At 43.5% G+C, this 22,885-nt stretch overlaps 2 protein-coding genes across 2 annotated transcripts in view; both read left to right on the forward strand.

Moving 5' to 3' along the window:
- Positions 1-777, forward strand: part of LOC108784680 (protein FAM13A-like) — a 105,708-nt gene extending 104,931 nt beyond the window's left edge. Inside the window, exon 10 of the mRNA XM_018553551.1 lies at positions 503-777. Within this exon, the coding sequence (XP_018409053.1) occupies positions 503-777 (275 nt within the window). The remainder of the gene's footprint in view (positions 1-502) is intronic.
- Positions 778-931: 154 nt separating this feature from the next.
- Positions 932-22,885, forward strand: part of FAM13A (family with sequence similarity 13 member A) — a 79,836-nt gene continuing 57,882 nt past the window's right edge. The window contains 2 exon segments of the mRNA XM_018553572.1: positions 932-1,025; positions 18,637-18,678. Of these exon segments, the coding sequence (XP_018409074.1) occupies positions 997-1,025; positions 18,637-18,678 (71 nt within the window). The 5' untranslated portion in view covers positions 932-996.

Consider the following 22,885-nt stretch of genomic DNA (forward strand, 5'->3'; position numbering starts at 1 on the left):
CCGCCGGCCGGCGGACACCTTACATCGGCGCCCGCAACTTCCCCACAAGGTCACCGCTGCCACCCCTCTGCGCTCTGCCGCCCCGGTGGCCTTGTGGGAAATCCGGGCCTGCATATACAGTATATGCTAATACAGGAAAGACAATACATAATTGCTTAATAGAACCTCCCCTCCCCCCTGCTGCCAGAATACTAAAAAAAAACCCTGCAGATGGCAAAGAAGCTATTGCTTCCTTGCTATCTGCCATCATTTCAGGAGGTGCCCTCCGCCCCCCCCCCCCCCCCATCACTGTAATAAACCTATCATTTGATGCCTTTACTCCTGTTGAAGACCTTCAAGTGTCTACCAAACTCTTGTTTTTTATATAGATCGATCTATATTTTATGGCAGTGGTAAAGTGTGAGAGGTTTTGTTTATTTGCTTCCTACTATAGGCAGCAGTTAACACTGTATGATGTAAACAACGTGTCTCATGCCTGTGATTTGATGTGTGCCATGTGAAGGGCAGCTGTCAAGGCTACCAGAAGTAGCAGCTTTGCTCATTGTAAACAGAGGACTGTGGACCTTTGAGCTGTACACTACGTGCCCCGAGGAACATAGCCTGTTCATGGGCACAGGGGGACAGGGCCTTGTGAGCACTGTAACCGTGACTACCCCTGCGATCCGCCCTATTCATGAGGAAGCGCCTAGACCTGCAGCTATTGGACGATCGCACGTGATTGACAGCTGTGTGCGTGGAATCGCCAAGGGGAGTCGAATTACAAGGAAGGCGGTCTAACAAGTGACAATTAGATTTCCTGATCCGACTGTAGGGGAGGGGGGAGAGAAGAGCCAACAGCGGCGTTAGCAGCAGGAATCCAGCAGATAAGAAGACAGCTTCTCATGAAGTTTGACGCGATCGCCAATCGTTAGCTGCCTCCATCTATTCTAGTTCCGGCCTGATCCGGTATTTGAGCCGGTGGCCCAGGGTACACTGCAGCGGGCTCTTCGGAGTGGGATGGCCTGTGAACTCATGTCTCTGCAAAGGTAGATTCTCTGTCTTCCTAGCAACAGCCCTTCCCAGGCTTCCTGTGTCTGTGGATGGTACCACTTCTATGTGCCCAGGCTTTGTGTCCCTGCCTTGGAATGGAATGCATTGCAGCAGTGCCCGTGTGTGTCCTTTAAGGCATACCATGTTATTACAGTCTCTGTGTGATCATCCTTTAAATGTTTTGTATTGATGAGCCCTTTGTGAGATTTGACTTCATAGGATGCACAACACTCCTGTAATGTGTTTAAATGATTCATTAGTTCACTATGCGGTTATGCAATGTAATGGTTGCATTTATTTTAGATGTTTGCTGGGTTATCGTCTCCTTGGCATAGAAAACCTGGCGTAAAAAATAAAATGGGTATTTATTCCACCCAGTCCTGTAAGAAATGAATACTGGATTCCCGTAGAAACCATACCAGGGTTTTATGCTGCAGGCGTCTTCTGCCACTTTTTAAAAAATTGCTGCATCCTTCGCAGCCATGCGTTGACGATTGCGGTGGCACACAGCTGGCAGATGCAGAGGACCCCCCGATGAGACTGCAGTGCTTCTGTCTTTGCTGACTTGCTTTCCATCTTGTTTACTTCCTGTCATACAGCAAGACTTGGAAGATCAAACATAGCGGAGGGTGGGAGGTCACTTCATAGAGCATTACTCTGCAGAATGTGTTAACTTGCCTTGCCGATCTTCTGCACGTAGTGCTCATTGTTTCAGCAGGGGATCTTGTTCTACAAACTGGTAAACAATGTTCTGTGTGGTACATAGAAACCTAAGCTTGGGATGGGATCATCATCGGTTTTGTAGGAAGCACTTATATTTGCCCTTTTTTTTTTTTTCTCTTCTTAAAGGAGATTATGAGAATTTTTTATTTACTCGCGTCACCTTTTAACACCTGCTCTGTGGCGCGTCCGCGCTGCAGTAGAATTGCTGTGAATGTGAAATAAGAAATGACTGCTGATGCCGGCTAACGCCCCCAATGTTTAGCATGCCATCTGGCGGAGAGCCAATGCTGATAATGGCATGTGTTATGCTAGGCTGTGTGACATGGATAGGATGTCCTCTTGCTTGTTTGGTTATACCTGGTATGAAAACCAACTATTTTAAAGGTGGGCACCGTGATGACCCATATGTATACTAAATGTATCCTTGGTGCTGGCATTTGTGAACGAATGGATGAATAACCTACAGTGATTAGAGTAAGAATTCATTCTTTTAGATTGAAGAACTAGAATTGAAATTAAAGTGACACTAAACTCAGGCGTTAAATCTTAAATGCTTTCAAGTACTTCAACTATTAACATAAAATGTATCTTATATGTGTATCACTCAGCTGTAGATCCTCAAATCATCTCTGAATCGGTGCTGACACTGTACGGAGCCTTAAAGTGACATTAAACCCTCAGATTTTTTAACATAAACCAATACTGTAATGTGTGCCTTACTGTAATCCATGGTTGTTTCCCTTCTCTTTGCTGCTCTTCCTTTTAAATCCTCATGTCTTCTCATGCTTGGGGAGAACTTCCCTTTGCAGCTGAGTGGCTCTTCCTGTAGTGCTGGCTCAGGTTGCAAACGTACACACACACCATGTAGCCATTTCAGAGACAAGGCAGTCTGCTGCAAAACAGAAGTTCTGCCCAGCATGAGAACAGATACAGATTTAAAAGGAAGAGCAGCAAAGAGAAGGGAAACAACCATGGATTACAGTAAGGCGCACATTACAGTATTGGTTTATGTTAAAAAATCTGAGGGTCTAATGTCACTTTAAGATTCTGGAGGGTGGCTACTTTTTGTTGCCCATGGTCCCTGTGTGTGTTGTAGCTATCACTCCAAACTCGCTTCCGCGATGGACTATAATTTCACATTTTGTTTATTAATTTGTATTATATAGTTCAGTTAAGTCCACGTGTGCATTTAAAGTTTCCCAATACACCGGTTTATCTAAGGTCTTGGAATTTTTTAAGGACAATTTCTAATCAAATAGCATGATAAAGACCAACGAGCTACAAAAACAAGTCCAAAAGTTAGTGACACACCAGTCAAGGTTGACTTAATTAAAACCTCAGACTGATGGTCCCCTGGGGCACCATTAAAGAAGAAATATCACCACATATCGAAAAGATTTGTATTAAATCCCCCTGGGGACAGAGTGTATGGTGCATGTTGTTCCATTGTGATCTGTGGCCCTGTTGCTGAGCTAGTGTGGTTGACAGCTTGCCCCCCCCCCCAACTACTGGTCACAAGGAGATGTATAACTAATGGGTGCTGACTGGCAGCACTTGTCCCTTGAAGCAGGAACAAGCTGGAGATGAGTGTCATCATTCAGCACAGCTTCGATCACAATGCAAGCACTAGTAAAAGATAATCTGGCGCCAGAAGATGGATCACACAGGCTGACCATTCACAAAAGGAAAAGATCATTCAATGCTGCGGGGCTATGAGATCTACCTGCCAGCTGCTTGAAAGAATCCACAACACCAGCAGATATATCATACAGTCTTGACAGTGCTGACTGAACGTCTACTACTGCTTGTGTTGTGAATGATCAGCCAGCTCTGGCAGGTAAGCTGCACAAATAGGACCTCCCCCAATAGGAACGACCACAAATTTGGCTTCAGTCTGGGATGGAGCTACAGGCAGCACAGACAAAATCCAAATTGGCTTTATATTCCACAACAAGGCCACAGATCAAAACTGGACCAAGTGCTCCATGCACTTGGGCCCCTGGAGGATTTATTAAGGTTTTTTTGATACGTGGTGATACTTCTTCTTTAACCTTCCTGGCTGTAACCCCGAGCCACACTCGGGATTACACTGTAGCGTCACTTATTTTGTCCCTACGAGCCCTCCTGTGTCCTTCGGCAGGTGCCGCCATCCGTCTTCCGGGTTCCTTTCCTGCGAAGGAAGGGAAGGAAGGAAAAAATAGAAAGGAAAAAAAATATTGAGATAATAAGACCACCAGGGAGGTTAAATGTGTTATTAAAAAATGAAAAGAGAATTACGCAACATTCTATTTAGAAAATGCTGTCCACCTCCCCGTTCTATGGGACCGGGAGTGACGCATATTGCATCACTTCCGGTCCCATAGCTGTCAGTGCTTGGCTCCTGAAGCACAGTAAATGCGAGCGTGCGCATGGTAACATATAAACACGCATTGGGTGCGCCTTCGTACGAAAACAACGTTTGCACTACACATGATGGGTATCGCTGCACACTCCAGTGTGAGAGCAAAAATTCTAGGGCCAATATTTACATGCCACTCTGAACTAATGACCTGTGGGGGCTTTGAAAGCATTGGACTTTTTTCGGGTACTGAATTTTGTTGTCGTTTCATGGATGCACACGATATTGTCGGAATCCACTTCGCTGCCTGATTGACAGCTGTCTCTTTAGAGCCAGAGCCAGCTGTGCCCGCTCCCTCCTTTTTGTCTCTCCAATGAGCACTGGAGGAATAGAGAGGGGAGGGGGGAATCCCTGTGGGGAGTGGTGACTGTCAATCACCACTCTTTGTAGGGAGAGGACTGTGATCTGCAATGTGACAGCTGCAGTGTCACACGCCGACTCCAAGTATTGGGAAGAGTATACTTTACTCCCCCAATACTTCTCCTTTAGATATAGGCTGACACCGGATTCAGAATTCTGACAAGTTAATGAGCACCTGTTTTTCTCATTGCAGTATTATTATTTAAAGGGGAACTATGAGGTGAGTGATTTTCACTCACCTCATAGTTCTAGCCGACCTGTGACAATGAGACTGTCACAGGTCGGCTCAGTAGATCGGGAGGTGAGCGAACACATACCGGGTTCGGGAGGGTGACGGGAGGATGCTAGTTTGTGTCCTCCCGTTACCCTAAGGAGAACTATGGGGAAAAGCCCTGCTTTTCCCCATAGGCGTGCTGGTTTTGTTTTGTGTGCGTGTTTTTTTGTTTTTTTTTTCTTATAGCAGGATACAGTGTGCATCTTTTGGATACTGTATAGCTCGATTTTGAAATTGTTAAAAGGTTTAGAATATAAGAAGAAAACCTTTTGGTGGTCTGTACTCCTCCTGTGTTTTCCAGAATATGCTATATACCAACTAACAAGCTAGAAATGCTTGTTGTATAGGCGTCACCATAAATGTTAAATTGAAAGTTTACATTTCAGTAGGGATTGAGTGCTTTAGTTATTTATAGGTTGGGTGTATTATTGACTCCCGATAAAAGCTGGTCTTGTAGGTGATACGGAGTAAAAACAGCTTGGCTTTTGGCACCTTGTTAGATTTATACTCATGGGCAATACTTGCATGCATGTTGTTGACTTCCAGAGTTCAGAGCACTGGGTGCTCAGAACTCTCCTGGCAACATTTAATATGGTTTCCTTTTCAAGAATTTCAAGACAAACAAAAATTGTCTGCAGTGCATCTCTGCAATACGTGCTCATTTCCCCATTTTTTATCTTGTTATAGATCCTGCAAGGGCAGAAAAATAGCTCTCGATTTTCAGAAATGCGAAGGAGTTAGGGCTCATTCACACCATCTGCATTCGTGCTGCGTTTGCCGTTTTTTCCAGCACAGCCCAAACAGAAAACCAGGCAATTTGCATTGTCATGGATGGTGACAGTTTACACCAGTGCGCTTAAAAAAAGAAAAGTACGGCGTGCAGTACTTTTTTTTTTTTTTGTAAGCACATCGCAGTGAGACACGGTACACCCATATAAACGTTATTGAAATGTCACTTGTGACATTAAATAAAGTTCTAACAAAAGAAAAAGAAACTGTGCGATGCTTGATCAGGCACATCGGCAGTGTCTGGGCACAAGCACACCAACAGCTGTGTGGTCGAGCGCAGCTGCTGGTGTCAGTTTTTTAGGTTTTCATCTTATGAATCCATCCCACTGTTTTATCTCTATAGGCTTATTGTTCTGTAGCCCAAGGCTGGACAAATCCCTGGAGCCAGGTAGCCAATGCTCCTTAAAAATTATAGCTGGCTCCTTACTGTTGAGGTTTTCTCTAGATGTCAATGGAGCTGGTTACTAAACAAATAAAAATCCTGCTGACTCCTGGATTGGTCAGACTGGCTCCAGAATTCTGTATTCATTTTTCTACCCCTGCTTTAAGTGCCCATTTTATTTTTTGGCGTAGTCCACATAGGTTCTGGGAAAGCCATGTTTCCTGCTCAGGTCATGAAGCATGGAGTCGGCTTTCTGGCCAATCAGGAAGCCGGGGGCGGGTAATGACTCGCCTCCTGGCTTTCTGATTGGCCGGCTTCCCGACCAATCAGGAAGTCGGGCAGCGAGTCATTACATGCTGCCCTGCTTCCTGATCGGCCAGGAAGAGGACTCCATGCACCCTCGTCACTTGGTGACGGCTTCCCGGGCCAATCAGGAAGCCAGGCAGCATGTAATTACTCGCCAACTGGCTTCCTGATACCGGAAGTTCCAGTATCGGAATAGGCATCGGGAGCATTTGGGCAAGTATGAGTAATCGCCCAAATACTCTGCACCTGTGCATCCCTAGTCATCACAACTGTAATGTAGACATAGAAAATGGTCAGTTAGCCCTTAAAGGGTAAGAAAGTTCTTTATTTCTTCGAGTGGCTCAGTGGTTAGCACTTCTGCCTTGCAGGCCTGAGGTTCCTGGTTTGAATCAGGACATGACCTGCATGGAGTTTGTATGCTCTCCCTGTGCTTTGTAGGGCTGCTTCTTCCAGGTATTTTAGTTTCTTTGCACACACCAAAGACCTGCTGGTAATTTAATTGGCTTCTGGCTAATATTGGCTCTAGTATGTTCGTGCATATGAGATAGGGACCTTAGATTGTAAGCTTCTTGAGGGCAGGGACTGATGTGAATATGCACTATGTAAAGCACTTTATGAATTGATGGTAAATACCTGTAATAGTAAAGAACAGTTGACTGTTGTAACCAGTTAGAATCCAGCTTTCAGAAATGTGTAATAGGTAGCCTGATAAAATTTTGTTCTCATGGCTGCTACATACCATTGATCTGTAAACCTTGTTATTTATGAAGCCTGTTATAGAAAACTTTAATATGCTTTCAGTTTAATGTGAATTTTCTAGAATGGGCCCAAGGGCTGTTCAAATCCAGCCATGGCAATAGAAAATTGTTTTATTTCAGATTCCAGGAGCCAGGTAGCTACCCAGATAGCAAGCAATTGAGCTGCAAGTTATAAAATGACTTGCTAAACTATTGCAGACTTGCCAAGCTTCACAATTGTGTTGCACAATTACAGCAAGTCTGCATTGAAAGTCTCCAGATCAACGTGCTTTGGAAAAGTGCTGTACACTTGCAGAGCTCTTGGTAAGACCTGCAGGACTCTTGCTGTAGACTTGCAAAGCAAATTTGCTACAAATTCAAAAAGTGTCAACTAGAACTTGTGTGTGCTGCAAGTGTTCTGCAAGTCTACAACTTGCCAGGAATGTGTTCAGCAAATTAACAAGAATTACAATTTAACCCTCCCACAAGTTTGTGGCAAGTTATCCTTGCTATCTGGGTAATGCTCCTTAAAAGTCACAGCTGGCACCTAAATTTTGAGAATTTCTCTAGCCGTCCATAGAACTGGCTGCTAAATAAAATTCTACTGGCTCCTGAATTCCATGTTAATTTTGCCCCCTCCTCTTGTTTAACCGCATCTTTGCAGTTACACTTATGTTATAATGGCGATAATAAGGTACATTACTTTTAAAGTGGTATTAAACTCTCAAACTTTTTTTCTCTCGAATGAATCGAGATCAAACAAATACACATTACCCAGCAAAGTATTTCTTTTTTTGGCCAAGCACTTGGAGTCCTCCATGTTTTCTTAGAGTTTCAGCTCTCTCTGCTCCACTTCCCTAAAATTCCTGTCCAGTGCAAGATCACAAGGCACAGAGCACAATCTCCAGCAACTGTTCATCTACTAGTTTGGAGGAGGGATCAGGGAGGAGTGGAGTGGTTAACACTGCTGTACCTGTGTGTGGAGACACAGCTAACTAACATGCACTCTATTGGATCCTGCCAGGGAAAGCCACCCTAAAACAGGATATCAGGGCCAGTGCTCAAGGGGGGCAGCTGATTCTGCAGGAAGCTAAAACTTTAAAAACTAAGGGAGCGGTATCCATTGTAAGTAATTTAATCAGCATTTGATATGGCTTAAAAAGCTTTGGACATGAATATCACCTTTAAAGTGACATTAAACCCTCAGATGTTTTAACATAAACCAATAGTGTAATGTGTGCCTTACTGTAATCCATGGTTGTTTCCCTTCTCTTTGCTGCTCTTCCTTTTAAATCCGCATGGCTTCTCATGCTTGGGGAGAACTTCCGTTTTGCAGCTGAGTGCCTCTTCCTGTAGTGCTGGCTCAGGTTGCAAACACACAGACACCATGTATCCATTTCAGAGACAAGGCAGTCTGCTGCAAAACAGAAGTTCTGCCCAGCATGAGAAGCCATGCGGATTTAAAAGGAAGAGCAGCAAAGAGAAGGGAAACAACCATGGATTACAGTAAGGCACACATTACAGTATTGGTTTATGTTAAAAAATCTGAGGGTTTAATGTCACTTTAAGTATTACCAGTGCATTGGATGCCTAACTCTTAAACCTGTTTTGCAGTATAGATACAGAAGATTCTTTTTCTGTTTCGTTCAAGCACAGGTTGTCTCTCTTGCTGTAGGTATATTACTTAATACTCGTAATTAGCAGACATCCTCTTCTAGGTTGCCATAAATGATGCAGTTTCAGTGGCTAATGAAATCAGGCAAGGGCTGACTTGAATGGAATCTGTAAGAGAGCTAAGTACCTATCTGAGAAAGACACAGGGCAGTGAAGCTGAACCTCATCACTAATATCCAGCTTGAGTAGCAGAAAACGTTCACTTCCATGGAAGCTTATTGTACAGCTTTTTTATTTGTTTAATCCTGGCACATTTTGTTAAGGTCAGTGGACCTATTTTTTAAGTTTTATTAAATAAAGGAACAATTTAACAATGCTTACTCCTCATTTATTGGGATTCCTGGACATTAGTGTATATTTCTAGTGTTGGATAAAGTAAAGCTGGCAATACACTGTTTAAATTTCGGTGGAAACTCAGTGTGTAGATCCCATAGTCGGACAGAAGTCAATTTTGTAATCAACTTTTGACAAAAGAGCCGGTCTGAAAGTTCTCCTCTGAACAGTGACTACAGACAATCTGTTTCAGTCACTGTTCGGGTATTATGATTGTGGCACACCCGCCGCTGTCAGAATATATTGGCCTGCTAGGAAGGAGGGGATTCCACCATCCAGACTGGTTTGCACGGATTGGGTAAAGGAGCGTTTTTTTATTTTTTGTTCTCCAACAGGAATCAATGAAAACATTGACTGGTATATGGCAAACATAAGGAATAGTTTGAACCTGTGTCGGGTGTTTTTTCTTTTTTGTGTTGTCATCTGTGTCTCATTAGGGGGGATAGGATTTACCTTAGACAAGAAGTGGGGGAAAATTCCCTCTTAAGCTGGTCATACACTGCTTAGATTTTCAAAAGAACTTTTGTTTGACTTTCTATTAGTTGATGGGGCCAAATCGACGATTGATTTAGACCGTAGTGACAAAAAAAAAAAACTAGACGGTGCAGGATGGAAATGTTGTTGTTCAACACAACCCCCCGAATAATCAAAATTGTTACAGTGAATGCTGTTTTCGTTTGGGGAACCTCCATTCATTAAACGCAAGTCTGAATTACATTCCTCAAGTCTCTGATGAGATCGAATGTTCTGACAAGATTTTCATATGAACGTTCGTATGCAAATCTACTAGTGTATGGCGAGCTTTAATCTCCCCCCCACGAGGATGTAGACAGCAATACATTTGTGCCAGAGCTTCTAACCCTTATTGCTTTATTCAAAATGTTAATCGTTTTGATTACAGATATTTTAAGCAAAAGTTTTCTTCAGAACACAAAAATATCCACTCCATGACCGCAATATACACTACTAGGTGGTAAGCTTACTGTACTGCAGATTATAAGTAGCTTCTGTTCCGGATATTGCAATGTAGACCTTGCCATACCCTTTTGGAAACCAATTGCTGAGTGCAATGGTTGCCCTGAGAGTAACCACCTGACAGTCACCGTGTTGTAATAAGTAGCAACTCTTGTATGTATGTGCAGACAGAAAGGGGGTGATTTATAAAACCTCCACCCAGCCAAACGCTGGGCAAATGCCATTCGCAAAGCATTCCTGCCACAAGATGGGAATTTCCTATGTTCCTTGGCTCTATCTAGTGGCAGGAATCTGGCGTAAACGGCATGCACCCAGTGCAGGGGTGGGCAGCACCAGCCCTCCAGCTGTGCTTTGACTACAAATCCCAGCAGGTCTCTGGAAGTCATGCCTGTAACTCTGTTTTGCAATGCCTTAATGGGACTTGTAGTTCTACAACAGCCAGAGGGCCATAGAAGTTTTATTGCTCAACCCCAAAGTATCTCCTAAAAGAGAGAATCCCTATTTGCATGGTATGCTTGCAGCCCATTATTATTATTTATTATTATACAGGATTTATATAGCGCCAACAGTTTGTAATATCTTCCTTATATTGTAAAGCGCTGCACAATCACAATACAATCGAAGACAGGATGGTAAGGAGAGCCGTGCCCGTGACGGCTTACAGTCTAAAAGGGAGGGGGAAGTGATGCATGAGGAGGTATCATATGAGCAGAGTGCATGGGATAGCGGGGAAATCCTAAACACAGATACTACTGCGGTGGTAATAAGGAAGAGAGATGTGTATATATTTCTCTTCCTGATAACCAGTTTTAGAAAATCAGATGCCCGAAGACAGAAATGAAAATCCAATTTCTAACACTAGTATATACATACTACAGAAGCCATTCTTTATTATAAATGTTGGATCAATGTTTTCTTAAAATGGGTTTGCCTTTAAAATCCTTGTCCTGTACATTTCCTTTTTGACTACAGTAGTCCTTTGCAGGCCTTGCGTGGCCTAATGTCAGTCTTTTTTTATAGTTCCCATACTTGCCTGTTGGTTTTTTTTTTCTTTTCCTGTTTATTCTTTCCATGTTGTCCATGCAGCTGCTCCCATCAGTTTGACCTGTGTGGCCCCAGTTGCTTGTTCATAGAGAATGTGACATGTGGTGTGTAGAGTTATGAGCATGTATCTAGACAGGAAAATAAATTTTCACTGTGTTCTGCTGACATGCATAAGATGATCTGCTTACAGCACCACGTTATAGAATTGTACTGTGGCTTTTTAGGCACTCGTTGTTTTTCTCTGTGGTTCTCCTTTTGCTGTCTAAACTTGCTAGTGCTTTTATTATTCTTGCAAGAACAAGTGGAACATGAGTTTGGTAATAAACCAGGCCTGCACAGAAGAATCCGATCCTAAAGCTGGCCATGCATGTAAATTTGCTTTCTTCTTCAACCCTTAGGCTGAGTTAGAGAAAACGGCCGTTTCCCCCATGCGCACGGTTTAGGCAAATTCCCCCTGCAGGCTGATCTTCTGACAGCTGACGCCCACAGTTGTCACATTACCCAACCAGCAATGGACGCTAATTGACTACAGTTAGTATCTGTGAAGGTTCTCATTCATCCAGGTCATGGTATTATATACCATATTCCCCAGCATCCCGTGTTCTTTAATAAATGCTATTCCGAGGTAGATGACGAGGGTTCACAGCCTATGTGCTACTTGTGTGATATCTGATAAATACTGTAGACTTTTATCAAGCTTATGAAGTATTCTCTCTGAAGTTTTTCTCTTCTCTCACATCTGAAGAGCTTCTCTGTGTGTGGCCGGGAACAAATAACTTTCATCAGACATGAAATGGTAGTCTTGCTTGCTCACGTGTCCAGTCCACTGGTCTATCACAGCAGAGTTCTTTCTTCGTTGTATAATATACCTGTATTAAATTGACTGCATTCTCACCCAGCATTGTGGAAAATAATAGCATGTTCTAAACCCTTCGTTCTTAACTGGTGGGTCATGACCCAAAAGTGGGTCGCGACCCTATGTTTAGTGGATAACACAAAATCACCTGCACTCCATGCCGCGTACAGACCTTAATGTAGGGTTGGTGCTTAAAGTGACGACACGGATGGCACCCAGAAGAAGGAACCCTGCGTGGCACCAAAACATTAGCTGTATGACGCATGTGACAATTTAATCAAAAGTGCTTTACGTCTTGCACACCGAGTGCTGGTGACTTCTATTATGGCCGTGTTTAGTGGGTCCCTGCATGCCTTCCAATTTTTTAGGTGAGAGGCTCCTCAGCCTACCCCTAGCGCAGCACTGTCAGTTCCACGCGCCAAGCAGCCTTTCAGAATATGCTGCCTGGTGCCGAGCATCAGCTTGACGTGGGATAGGATGGGGCTATGGCCACGAGGGAGCTCCAACTATACGTGCATTGCTTACAGCTCCCTCATGTGTCCTGTGGAGGTGCGTGGACCACAGTAACGCACTGTACCACGCAATCACACCTACTACGCATTCTAGTGTGGGAGGTATGTTGCATTGGAATTCATTTGAATGGTACCTCAAACACGCCTCCCACCCACGGTTCGATCGCCCGTTGCAGTGCGACTTGGGTCGTGACTTAATGACCGAGCAGAAATGTGGGTCTTGAGGTTACACACATTGAGAACCGCTGATCTAAATGCTAGGCAATGGTGAAAATGGTCATCGTTCTAGCTGTCAGATGACTGAAAGTAGTCCTTTTAGTACTATATAAACATCAGTCAGCACACATTTAGTGCACCTGGTTGTAGACTTTTGTATCTTCATGCAAATTCTGTATTATCATAAACTCCGCATCCCAGAGAGATAATCTGCCGTCTTTGACTGACGGTAGCGGAAGTGCTTATGCATTATATGACCGCCGATACATTTCTGATGTTTCACTGTGGATATTACATAATTTGTTCAGCGACTTCATTGTCATTTCCACTCAAGCAAATTATTATTTTTACATGGGTTAGCAGAGTTGGGGTTTCAGGTCCCTGCATTCAATTTAATCTCTGATCAGATTTAAAGTGTATTTCCACTTTTTCAGACAAATTGAGACACGTTTTTTATATCTGTTACATGTTCTCATTCACATAGCATACCTATATTTATCCCTGTCTGTACTCTGCTGGCGGATCTCCTTATTGGTTGTAAATAGGGCTGCAACTAATGATTATTTTCATAATCGATTAGTTTTTTTTTCGATTTTTTTTTAATCTGGTAAAAAAAATTAAATACCATCCTTCATTTAAAATAAATGACACAAATGCGGTGTTACAAACATAAAGTTTACTTCAGAATAAAACTGCATGCACAATTTTTTGCAATCGCACTGCACTGGCACACACGGCATTGCGGTACCTTGCGTTCTAGGGCGGACGTTCACACTGTGGGTGAGAGACGCGTTTGGGGTGCCATTAAAGTGAATGGCACTGCAATGCACCTCCCGCAACAGAATTTGTCAGGCCGAAACCAAAAATGACTTTTTATATAATTGTTTAAAAAAAAATTGTATTGTAAGCACATGGCACTTTAATAGCTCCAGACAGTAACCAGCCTGCTATTGGCCATTTCAAATTGCAATAGCCAATAGCAGGCTGACTTTGGCACCCGCCCATTGCTTCTAGTGCCCTCCTCCCAGCATAGAGGAGAGAGCTAGGGGATCCCACCAACTAATCAATAATGAGAATAGTTGACAACTAATCTCATTATTGATTAGTTGGTTGCAGCCCTAGTTGTAAACTAGATTTGAACACTCCTAACAGGGTTAAAGATCTGGAAACATTGCATGTTAAGAACTCCTGGTATTTTTTTTTTTTAAATTGTTAACTGCGTTTTGGTCTAGGGCTGAAAATAAAAGTTCTATTCGCCTGATCCTCCAAGCTGCCCGGCTGTGACTGAGCTCCCTGAAGCCTCTCTAGGGGAGCTCCCTAAACCCTATAGCCATGGAATGTCCTTGCATCCTATACACTGATGACTCAGGGACCTTAGGCCACAGAAGAGGGGGAGAGACGCTCCAGGACCGGTCTAAGAAATGAGCGTGGAGTTGTTGTAGCCAAACGGTTTTCATTTTGTAAATGGAAGAAAGGATGTGATTGCTTTCAGCAAAAGCTATAACTTTCATGTAGTTTTCAGCTTTTACCTCTCACCTTACCCATTTTTTTTTGTTCCTTTTTTTTTGTGTGTTAACAAGTGGTTTATAAAATGTTGCCAGTGTTGTTGTATGCATGCGGTGTAATACAATCTTAATCAGGGTGTATCCTAGTATCGCAGTAGTGTTCTGCAACACGGGGCCTATGCCATTTGGAATCCACTGGCCTACTTCTTGTGACGCGCATTCTGAACTGACCATGTAACCAGCCTTTGCTTGGAAAGAACTGGTTGTAGGTGACTGGTCAGGGTGGAGGCTGAATGCACTGTTCACATTGTGTACTTTGCCTCTAGCATAAGGTTTATACAGTGCCAACTGCTCTGACCTCTTTTCAGCTTGTTGAAGGATGATGGATATTTGAGGTTTCTAATACTGAGGTGTGCAAAGTGAAATTGTCACATTCTGATAGTACCATCAGTCTTTTTATAGGTCAAGTCCTGTTTTTTTTTAATATGATCCCTATGTTCCCTATTTATTAGATGGAAGATATCATCAGTCAGTTGGCATTTAGGAAAACATGCATTTCTGTATATTAAATAGACACCCGTGGAATGTCTTATGGGAGACGTCGTATCCAACCTCGCCAATGATGATAATCTGTTCTACTCTGTTACCTAACAATTGCACATTATACTCCAATCACAAGCTGTAAAGTGACACTAACCTCAGGAGTTAAATCTTCAAAATGCTTTCAAGGACCTTAACTATGGAGAAATGGAGACTCGTCAGACAAGGCAACGTCTTTCCAATCTTTTATTTACAATTATGGTGAGCCCTTGCCAAGTGTGGTCTCAGTTTCCTGTTCTTCGCAGACAAAAGTGGCGCTCGGTGTGGTCTTCTTTGGCTCTAGCTCATCGGCTTCAAGGTTCAATGTGTTGTGTGTTCAGAGATGCCGGGGTCACGTCGGGTAAATAGAAACCAAACATGCCAAGTTTGCAAAATCGCAAAAAAAAGACCACACCAAAAATTGGCCATAGGCGCTTTTACTGCTAATCAGTTTAGTGTCATCAGTGATTAATGACCATAAAATTATTGCTCTCACTCCGACATAACATGTGCGGCACGTAGGCGCACCCGTCGCATGTTTCAATGTGTATGTGGGGAGCGGGGGACTATTTTTTTTATTTTATGCTTCTTTAATTTTTTTTATTACTTTTTTTTTACACTTAACTTTATTGCTATCACATGGGAGCTAAGAAGCCCCCTATGTGATAGCCAATTTACATGACGGGTCCTCTTTATGGAGACATCAGGGATCAGGCCCCCAGAGAAGCTGATGAAGCAGAGATCTGCTTCTTCCCAGCTTCTGAAGCTGGAGAGTGACAGCAGAATGCGGATAACATACAAAACTTCCTGCATTCGGGGACGGAGAGGAGATCAGAGGGAGGTCGGGTACCGATGTTCCTTTTGATCTCCTGTCACAGAGCAGCCGTGCCGGTCCCGGCAGCACTGGGCACAGCGGATCTCGGGACCAGGAAACGGCACTGACAGCTGCTAATACAAGCAATCGGGCGTCTCTAGAGACGCACGTCGCTTGAATGCAAAGCTCGCGGCCGGCCGGGAGGCTGCTCGGCGCGCTCCGGCGTCCTCTCGTCACAGACAAGAGGACAAACGGACTTTTCAAGCCCTGGTTTTGTTACTGCCATGTGATTTGGCTGATTAGATGCTTGTGTTAATGAGCAGTTGAAGAGGTGTACCTAATAAAGCGGCCAGTGAGTGTATAAAAGAGCCGTTTTTGCTGTAGACATGCATGATCTATTTTATGAGTTGTGCTTCCTCTCCGTTATTAGTCCGGCTATTCAGTGTCTGATGTAACAGGAACATTGTGTCAATGGTGAGTGTGCCATAGATGTGTAATCCCATCTCTGACACAGCAAGACGGAATGCAAGCAGGAAGCCTGCTGTGTGTATGTGTACAATAAACCATGCACCCTGGCAGATGTCCTTGTCTCTCCTTTTAGGTTCAAGGAGCACAAGTTATAAATAGAACGGTATACGTGAACGCATGGTTGTACCCCCCCCCCCCCCCCCACAATCGGCATAAAGTAACGCTATAACAGGACTGTCTAGGTCGGAGAAGCTCATCTTACTCAGAAGCCTCATGTGTTTGTTTTGATGTGGAGCAGCACTCCGTCCAGCTGTATCCATGCGTTACTGGACACTTGTACAATCGTAGGTTACATCCAGCCCCATTGAAGTTTCAGTAATCTTCCACAGCTGAGAGAACGACCTTGGCTGGTCCCGTGCCTGCTAGACGCAACAGCTGCAGTGGTGTCGTATTAGCGCAGTAGCACAGCACTGGCATCATTCAACAAGTGTTAGCATGGGAATGTTGTCCTTCAGAGTCCTCTGTGTAAGTATTCTGTCTTGCTCATGTCATTGATTCCATTCAGTAGTTTTGTACTTTATAAAATGCTGTATGTGTAGCTGCAGTTACTGTATAACGACCATTAAAATGTCAGTAATGGAATGCTGAATTACTCAAGTGCTGATGGCACGTATGATTGTGTGTTTTTGTGCTTGCGGTGACTTGGTAGTTACTAATGCTCAGTTTATTATGCTGATAAATAGTCACTTAAGTGGAAACTATTTATAATCCACATTTCCTTCCATAATATGTATTTGCTCATGACAAATGGTTTGCTTTTATTGGTTTGTTGACATTTAAAAATCATTCAACCACAGGTAGTTATGTTTGGGCAAAGAAGGTGATGTGTGAGGGCTGCAGAATTACATATTTTGCTATAGGTTGGCGTGGCCACCGATTCATTTTTTTTTTGGTTTCTCCTGCCTCGGTAATCTAGTAATAACCTAAGGCTACAAGATTGGTAAGGATCACTTCAGATTTGAACAGCTTGTACATACTCCAGCAGGTGGCACCCTGCACTCCCTAGTGGTCCTGGCCATATCTCAGTACATTTAAGAAGTCTTTTCGTTTTTTCCAGATTTTCTGAAGCGCTAATGCTAATTTGGGGGTTTTAAGTAGAAGCTTGTGTATTGTGTGTGTGGTAAACCTGACAAGTCTTGCACTACCTTCTGATTGATGTAGAAAATTATCTGTTGCGTTACAGCAAAGCTATCTTTTTTTCGCCAAGTGAAGACCTCAAATTCAAAAAAAGGACCTACCAACCCTCTAGGTTCTGGAGTCCACAGCATCACACTAGGCCAGGGGTCAGCAGCCCCGCGGCTCCGGAGCCGCATGTGGCTCTTTCATCCCTCTGCTGCGGCTCCCTGTCCAGGGGCGGAACTTCCCCTGAGGCTGTGGGGGGGGGCCCAGGAAGGTCCTGGCTTACAGCTCCTGGCTTATTCCTTGCTTTGGAATGTTCGACCACGTCACCGGTCACATATTCCAACCTATTCACAAACTTTGATAGAACAATGCCATCAGGGGGGGTACGGCCGGTACGCATGTGAGGGGTCTGGGCAGCCTGGGGGGCCTCTTACATGACTATCAGCTGTACCAGGGGTGGCATGGCAGAGGTGACGGGGGAAGGGTTGGTGGAGGCCAGGCCCCAGCAGCAAGTAAGAGGAGTTGGGAGGAGGTACAGGCAAAGGGACCCAAATGGCTCTGAGTGTTTAAGGTTGCTGACCCCTGCACCAGGCTATCAAACCAGTTCTGTTTATGCACCTGGTCGTATGTTCTTCTATGCTAGCCTATGTGGTCTAGTACTTTTGTTGTGTACGTCACTTATGTGAAGGTTATCTTGTACATTGGTGTAGGCTACAGTTGATGATTTTAGCTATGGAGTGAATTATATGCATCCCCTGTTGGATACAAGGAATGTTTCTAGCACCTTGTTTGGTCTTTGCCACAGAGTTTAGGCACTTCTGATGATAAAAGGGGGTCCAACCTGGTACTAGCAGGGTGCACCTAATAATAAAGTGGCCAGTGAGTATATATTGTTATAGTTTTGGGCTATAGCAAGTCATTTTTGAGATATGAATGCATAAGGGATGTATATTGCTAGCCCTCCTATCAAAGGCAATGTTGCTCATTTATTCTATCAGCATGGTCTACTGTCCTTTTCTGGGGCCCCAGTATGAATTAATATTTATTTTATGGGGGAATATACCAAGGTAATTTATTTTTTAAAGAAGGGATATTGCCAATAAATAGGCATTGTGATTTTTAGGTTGCTTTGTTTCATATATAAAGTATATATGTTTCAGATGCAGAGACATCCCGGAGAAAAAATGCTTTATGGTGATTTTGCTAAAAAAAAAAAGAATGTTTCTCCTCCTGCCTTGAAAAGGGTTTTACTGATTAGCTGAATAATGAAGAATAATTTTTATCTTGCAAAATGACATCTCAGTTTGTGTATGTGGTACGCCTGCTTTAATGGTCCAAGCTAGCGAAGCGTCTGTAGTTAAAGATCTGATGGACACCTGCTTTTGGTTAACATGAAAGGAAACACTTGTACTGTCTGTATCTGGTCTACCAGCTCCTCCTTTCTTTTATTGGATGATCATGTTGGCTTATTTTCTTGCAGCTCTCAGGAAGATGAACGGCCAATGTCCCCCTTCTTCATGAGGTAGGCTTTATATCTTTCCTTGGATTAAATCTGCATGCAGGACATATTTTTAATGCATTTAACTAAAAGGTTAAAATTGACAATTGTTATCATTTTGATTTCTTAACAAGTTTAAGGTTCCAGTAACTTGGTGCATTGTATATAGGGGCCTAAACGTTCATTACAGTATTTATCCTCATTATAATATAGTGTTTTATTGTCGCATGAGTGTAAATTTCACCCTAATGTTTGTGAGATTCAGGTTAGGGGTTAAATTAATGAATTGGGTTGAATGCGTATAGGGGCAAAAAGTCATTATTCGTTTTCAAAGATAAATAATTGTTTTTAGGTGTTAAGTGTGTCTGAAAATAAAAAGTTATAGAAGATGATGATCATGATGTTTTTAGCTTCAAATAAATGTGGGCTCAGTCTCTTCATTCTACTTTGCTAATGAACTATTGTTTAGCTGAGCTGAAGTGCACTTTAAGACCAAGTGCAATTATATTTTTCGCCCCTAAGGTGACCTAATCAATCCCACTCTTCCCCTGCACAGATGAATACTTACCCAGTTTCGATTGGCCTGGCCTCCGTTGAATATCCACATCCTGCGGCGAAAGGCTCCTCCTCCCTGGTGTGCCGTCATAGTACATTCCCATTGACGTCTATAGGGTTTATCTATCCTCATCTCCTGGCTGGGTCCCATATAAGTCAGGAAAGGGAAAGAGAGGGAGAATTTTGTTGCAGGATGTAGAACAACGGAAACCAGACCCCTTGGAGCTCGTTAAGTGTGCACCTATTCAGCGGGAGGATGGGATCTATTAGGTCAGCTTAAAGGCCAAAAGAATAAATGTACTTTGTTTTAAAGTGTACTTATCCTTCAAGTGTCTATTGCACTCTATAGCACTGCTAAGACTTTTGTATTACTGCTGTGGTATGAAAGAATTTGCAGACAACAGTTTTTAGGAGTATTTTTACTAATTTTAGTGAAAAACATTCTCTGATTGACCAGTTCACGCCACCATGAATACACTGAATGTCTCTGGTCAGTTTTGAGCTTTTTGGGCATCGGTAGAAATAGTTTTTAACATCATTGGTGCTCGGCTACAGTCCACCAGGAATTTTTCCTCGCTGCCAGTTAGTTACATTGTTTGGATGGTTGCATACAGTTCTGAAAAACACGCTCCTGTTTCACTGGCCATTAAAGTATATCTAACCCAAGAACAATAATGAAATATATTGCAGCTTACCAGTCCCTAGATGTGGTGGCTACATTAGTTTCCCTTTTTGTAAGGCTTTTTTTTTTTCTTTAAACCTGTTGATCCTGCTGGTAACGCACACTTCTGGTCCTCGGGTAACAACACTTAATGTATTGTATGCAGGATAAACCTATCCCCCTACTCTACTCCGTGTCAGCCAATCAATGTTTTTGGGTTTAGCTATCCTTTAGGGCCCATTCACACCAATTGCGGTGCGTTCCAGAGCGTCAAATGCTGGAACGCACAGCAATCGTTCACAAAATTTCCACCTTCATTCTGGGGTAGGAGGGGGCGTGGCGGTCCATTGAAGTCAATGGCACTGCTGCCATGCCCTCACGCCTGCAGTGCAATCGGACGCTTGGCAAAACATTGCCTGCATTCCGGTCCACTGAAAACGCAAACAGAGCATGCAGCATTTTTTGCATTTGCAATGGACGGAAACGAAAGCCATGTGTTGCCACGCTCCTGCCCTAGAGCGAAGAGGGAAGTTTTGTGAGCGATTGCTGTGCGTTCCAGCAGCTACCGCTCTGGAACGCACCACAATTGGTGTGAATGGGCCCTTAAAGGACCAAAAGGAAGCAAATAAGAGCAGTTCATTGTTGGTGTTTACACACTTGAAGCAGAATTAAAACCTTTTTTTGGGGGATATATCTACTGCTAGGAAGCAGTAGATATATGCCCCATGATTTAAAAAAATTAAAAAGTAGGCAAATACTTAATTACTTACCTGTTCCAGTGCCACTCGCTCCCGGCTGAAGAACTCCCGGCTCACGAACGACTGTGAAGGTGGAAGTGTGCGGGCGCATGCGCAGTAGACCAGAGGGGAGGAAAGAGAAACTAAAGTGACTGGATTCAGCCTGGCAGCTGGGAGTGTGCATGCCGTACAGACACCGTGGGATGCAAGGAGTTTGCGCTGGATCAGAGACTGGCACCAGCGCTGGAGGGACGGTCGGAAACCAGCGGAATGAAGAAGATGATCAGATCAAGAAGCATCAAATAAGGTAAGTGCTTACAGCAGCATTCTATCAAACCCACAGACTGATTTCTTGAATTCTTGCTAATAAAACCTGGATGAAATTCCCTCTAAACTAATATGTAGTTGATTAGCATTACGGCACCTTGACAACTGAAGAGGAACACCTCTGTTTTAATGGACAGGTTGATATCCGTACTGGAGAGCTCACAGAGCACTCGCACAGCGTTTTTCCGTTAACCAAAAGTCTTTATTTTTCTTTCAAAAGGTAGACCGCAAAGGAAGTCCAACATAACATAGCTTGCTGCAGCATATAACCTGTATGGGCTCACCAATGCTCGAGTTGTCCCTCACAGTGTCCCAGTCCTGTAAACGTTTTCTCTTGCTGCTGCGGCCTCAATCCTCAGGGCCACTCTCTGTCGCCTCCAGACAACCTCAGTAACGTGCCAACCCGCACAATAGGTTTCACGAACCCACAGCTCCCTGCTGCACTGGCCTCCACACTGACTCCAGGGTGGAGCTCTCCTGACTCACAGGTGGGGCCCTGAACACATACCAGCACACTCTTCATGAGGGTTGTACACAGGTGCACAATCAGGTGCTGGTCGCTGCTAACTCATGGACCCAGGAATGGAGATTTCGTCCCCCCCAGAGCTCTAAGAAATCTCCTGGCTCCGGGATCCCAACTATGATCCAGAAAACAAGGAAAGGACTGAAAAGGCAGTTCTGGTACAAGTAATTTCTTCCTGGAGCCACTCAGCCCCTCTGGCTGAGAACCCTGGGTGATTTTGAGGCCACCTAACACCATGGTATTGCCACGCAATGCCGCAGTACCTAGAAATGTGTATTGGCAGCCAGTTGGTATGTGACTGGTTGATACTGAATGAGCGTGAAGGTGACTCATTATATGTTTCACTGAGTACTATACACCGGATAGGTGCTCCAGCGAATGTCTGGTGTGATCAAATGGAATATTCTTTTGAACTCGGGGAGTTGGCCCTGCCGGCTCCCAAACTACCTGAACAATGCCTGCATCCAATCAGATTGTTCAGGTATTTTGGGAGCCAGCAGAGCTGACTAGCAAGATACTGAAGCTTGGCCCAGTGGGAGATTCCTCCAGCCACACAGTTTAGTGTAGAGGGAGGAATCTGTTGCACTTTTTCCATCTGACCATAGACAACCTGCAGATAATCTATAGGGGTATGGCCAGCTCAGCTTAACATTGAGGAGCTTGGTGTGAGATATGGCTCTCAAAGCTTTGGTTGGGGTTAGCTGTAGTGCACCTACAATCAGCATTAGCAGCAATACTTCAGTTATTTTTTTCCATCTCTGAATGAAAAATATTTCCTTAACACACACTTGTGGGTGTATTTTTGAAGTAGTTTTTTGGCTGATCTACAAATTTCTAGGTTTAATACAGGGACAGACAGATCACATGAGCCAGGTAGCTAATGCTTCTTAAAATGGCAGCTGAGACTTAACTTTTGAGGTTTTGTCAATGGAGCTGGCTCCTAGCCTTGCTGGCTTCTGGACTGGACAGGCTGGCTTCTGAATTCCATATTTATTTGTCCACCCCTGATTTAATATAATAAGAAAAATGGAAGAGTAAACTATTCAAAATGTGAGTTTTATAAAAATGTCTAGGACAAATGCTGTGCTATAAACTCAAATTATGCGTTCATTGAAAATGCATGTTTTCCCTTCAACCGCAGCTCTGCTTTTTACCATTTCCAATGAGTAGTTTTGTGCTTTGCTAGTGCTGCTTTGTCCTTCGGTTGAATATAAACTGAATTTTAGATTAAGGTCTGAGTAAATTTTCTGTGCACGATTGATGTTTATATGGCACATACAGCCACTATCTAGATGTATAAAAGACCATAGAGTTTTTGTTTTTTTTAGAGCAGCTAGTATTGGTATCCAGCCACTGAAAATAAATACGTACCTGCTAAGGACTAGCTTTTATGGCATCCGGTAGGAAAAATAAAATTGATAACACGGT

This window comes from Nanorana parkeri, unplaced genomic scaffold, assembly GCF_000935625.1.
Source record: "Nanorana parkeri isolate BGI_ZX_2015 unplaced genomic scaffold, ASM93562v1 scaffold124, whole genome shotgun sequence".
In the NCBI taxonomy this organism is placed as follows: domain Eukaryota; kingdom Metazoa; phylum Chordata; class Amphibia; order Anura; family Dicroglossidae; genus Nanorana; species Nanorana parkeri.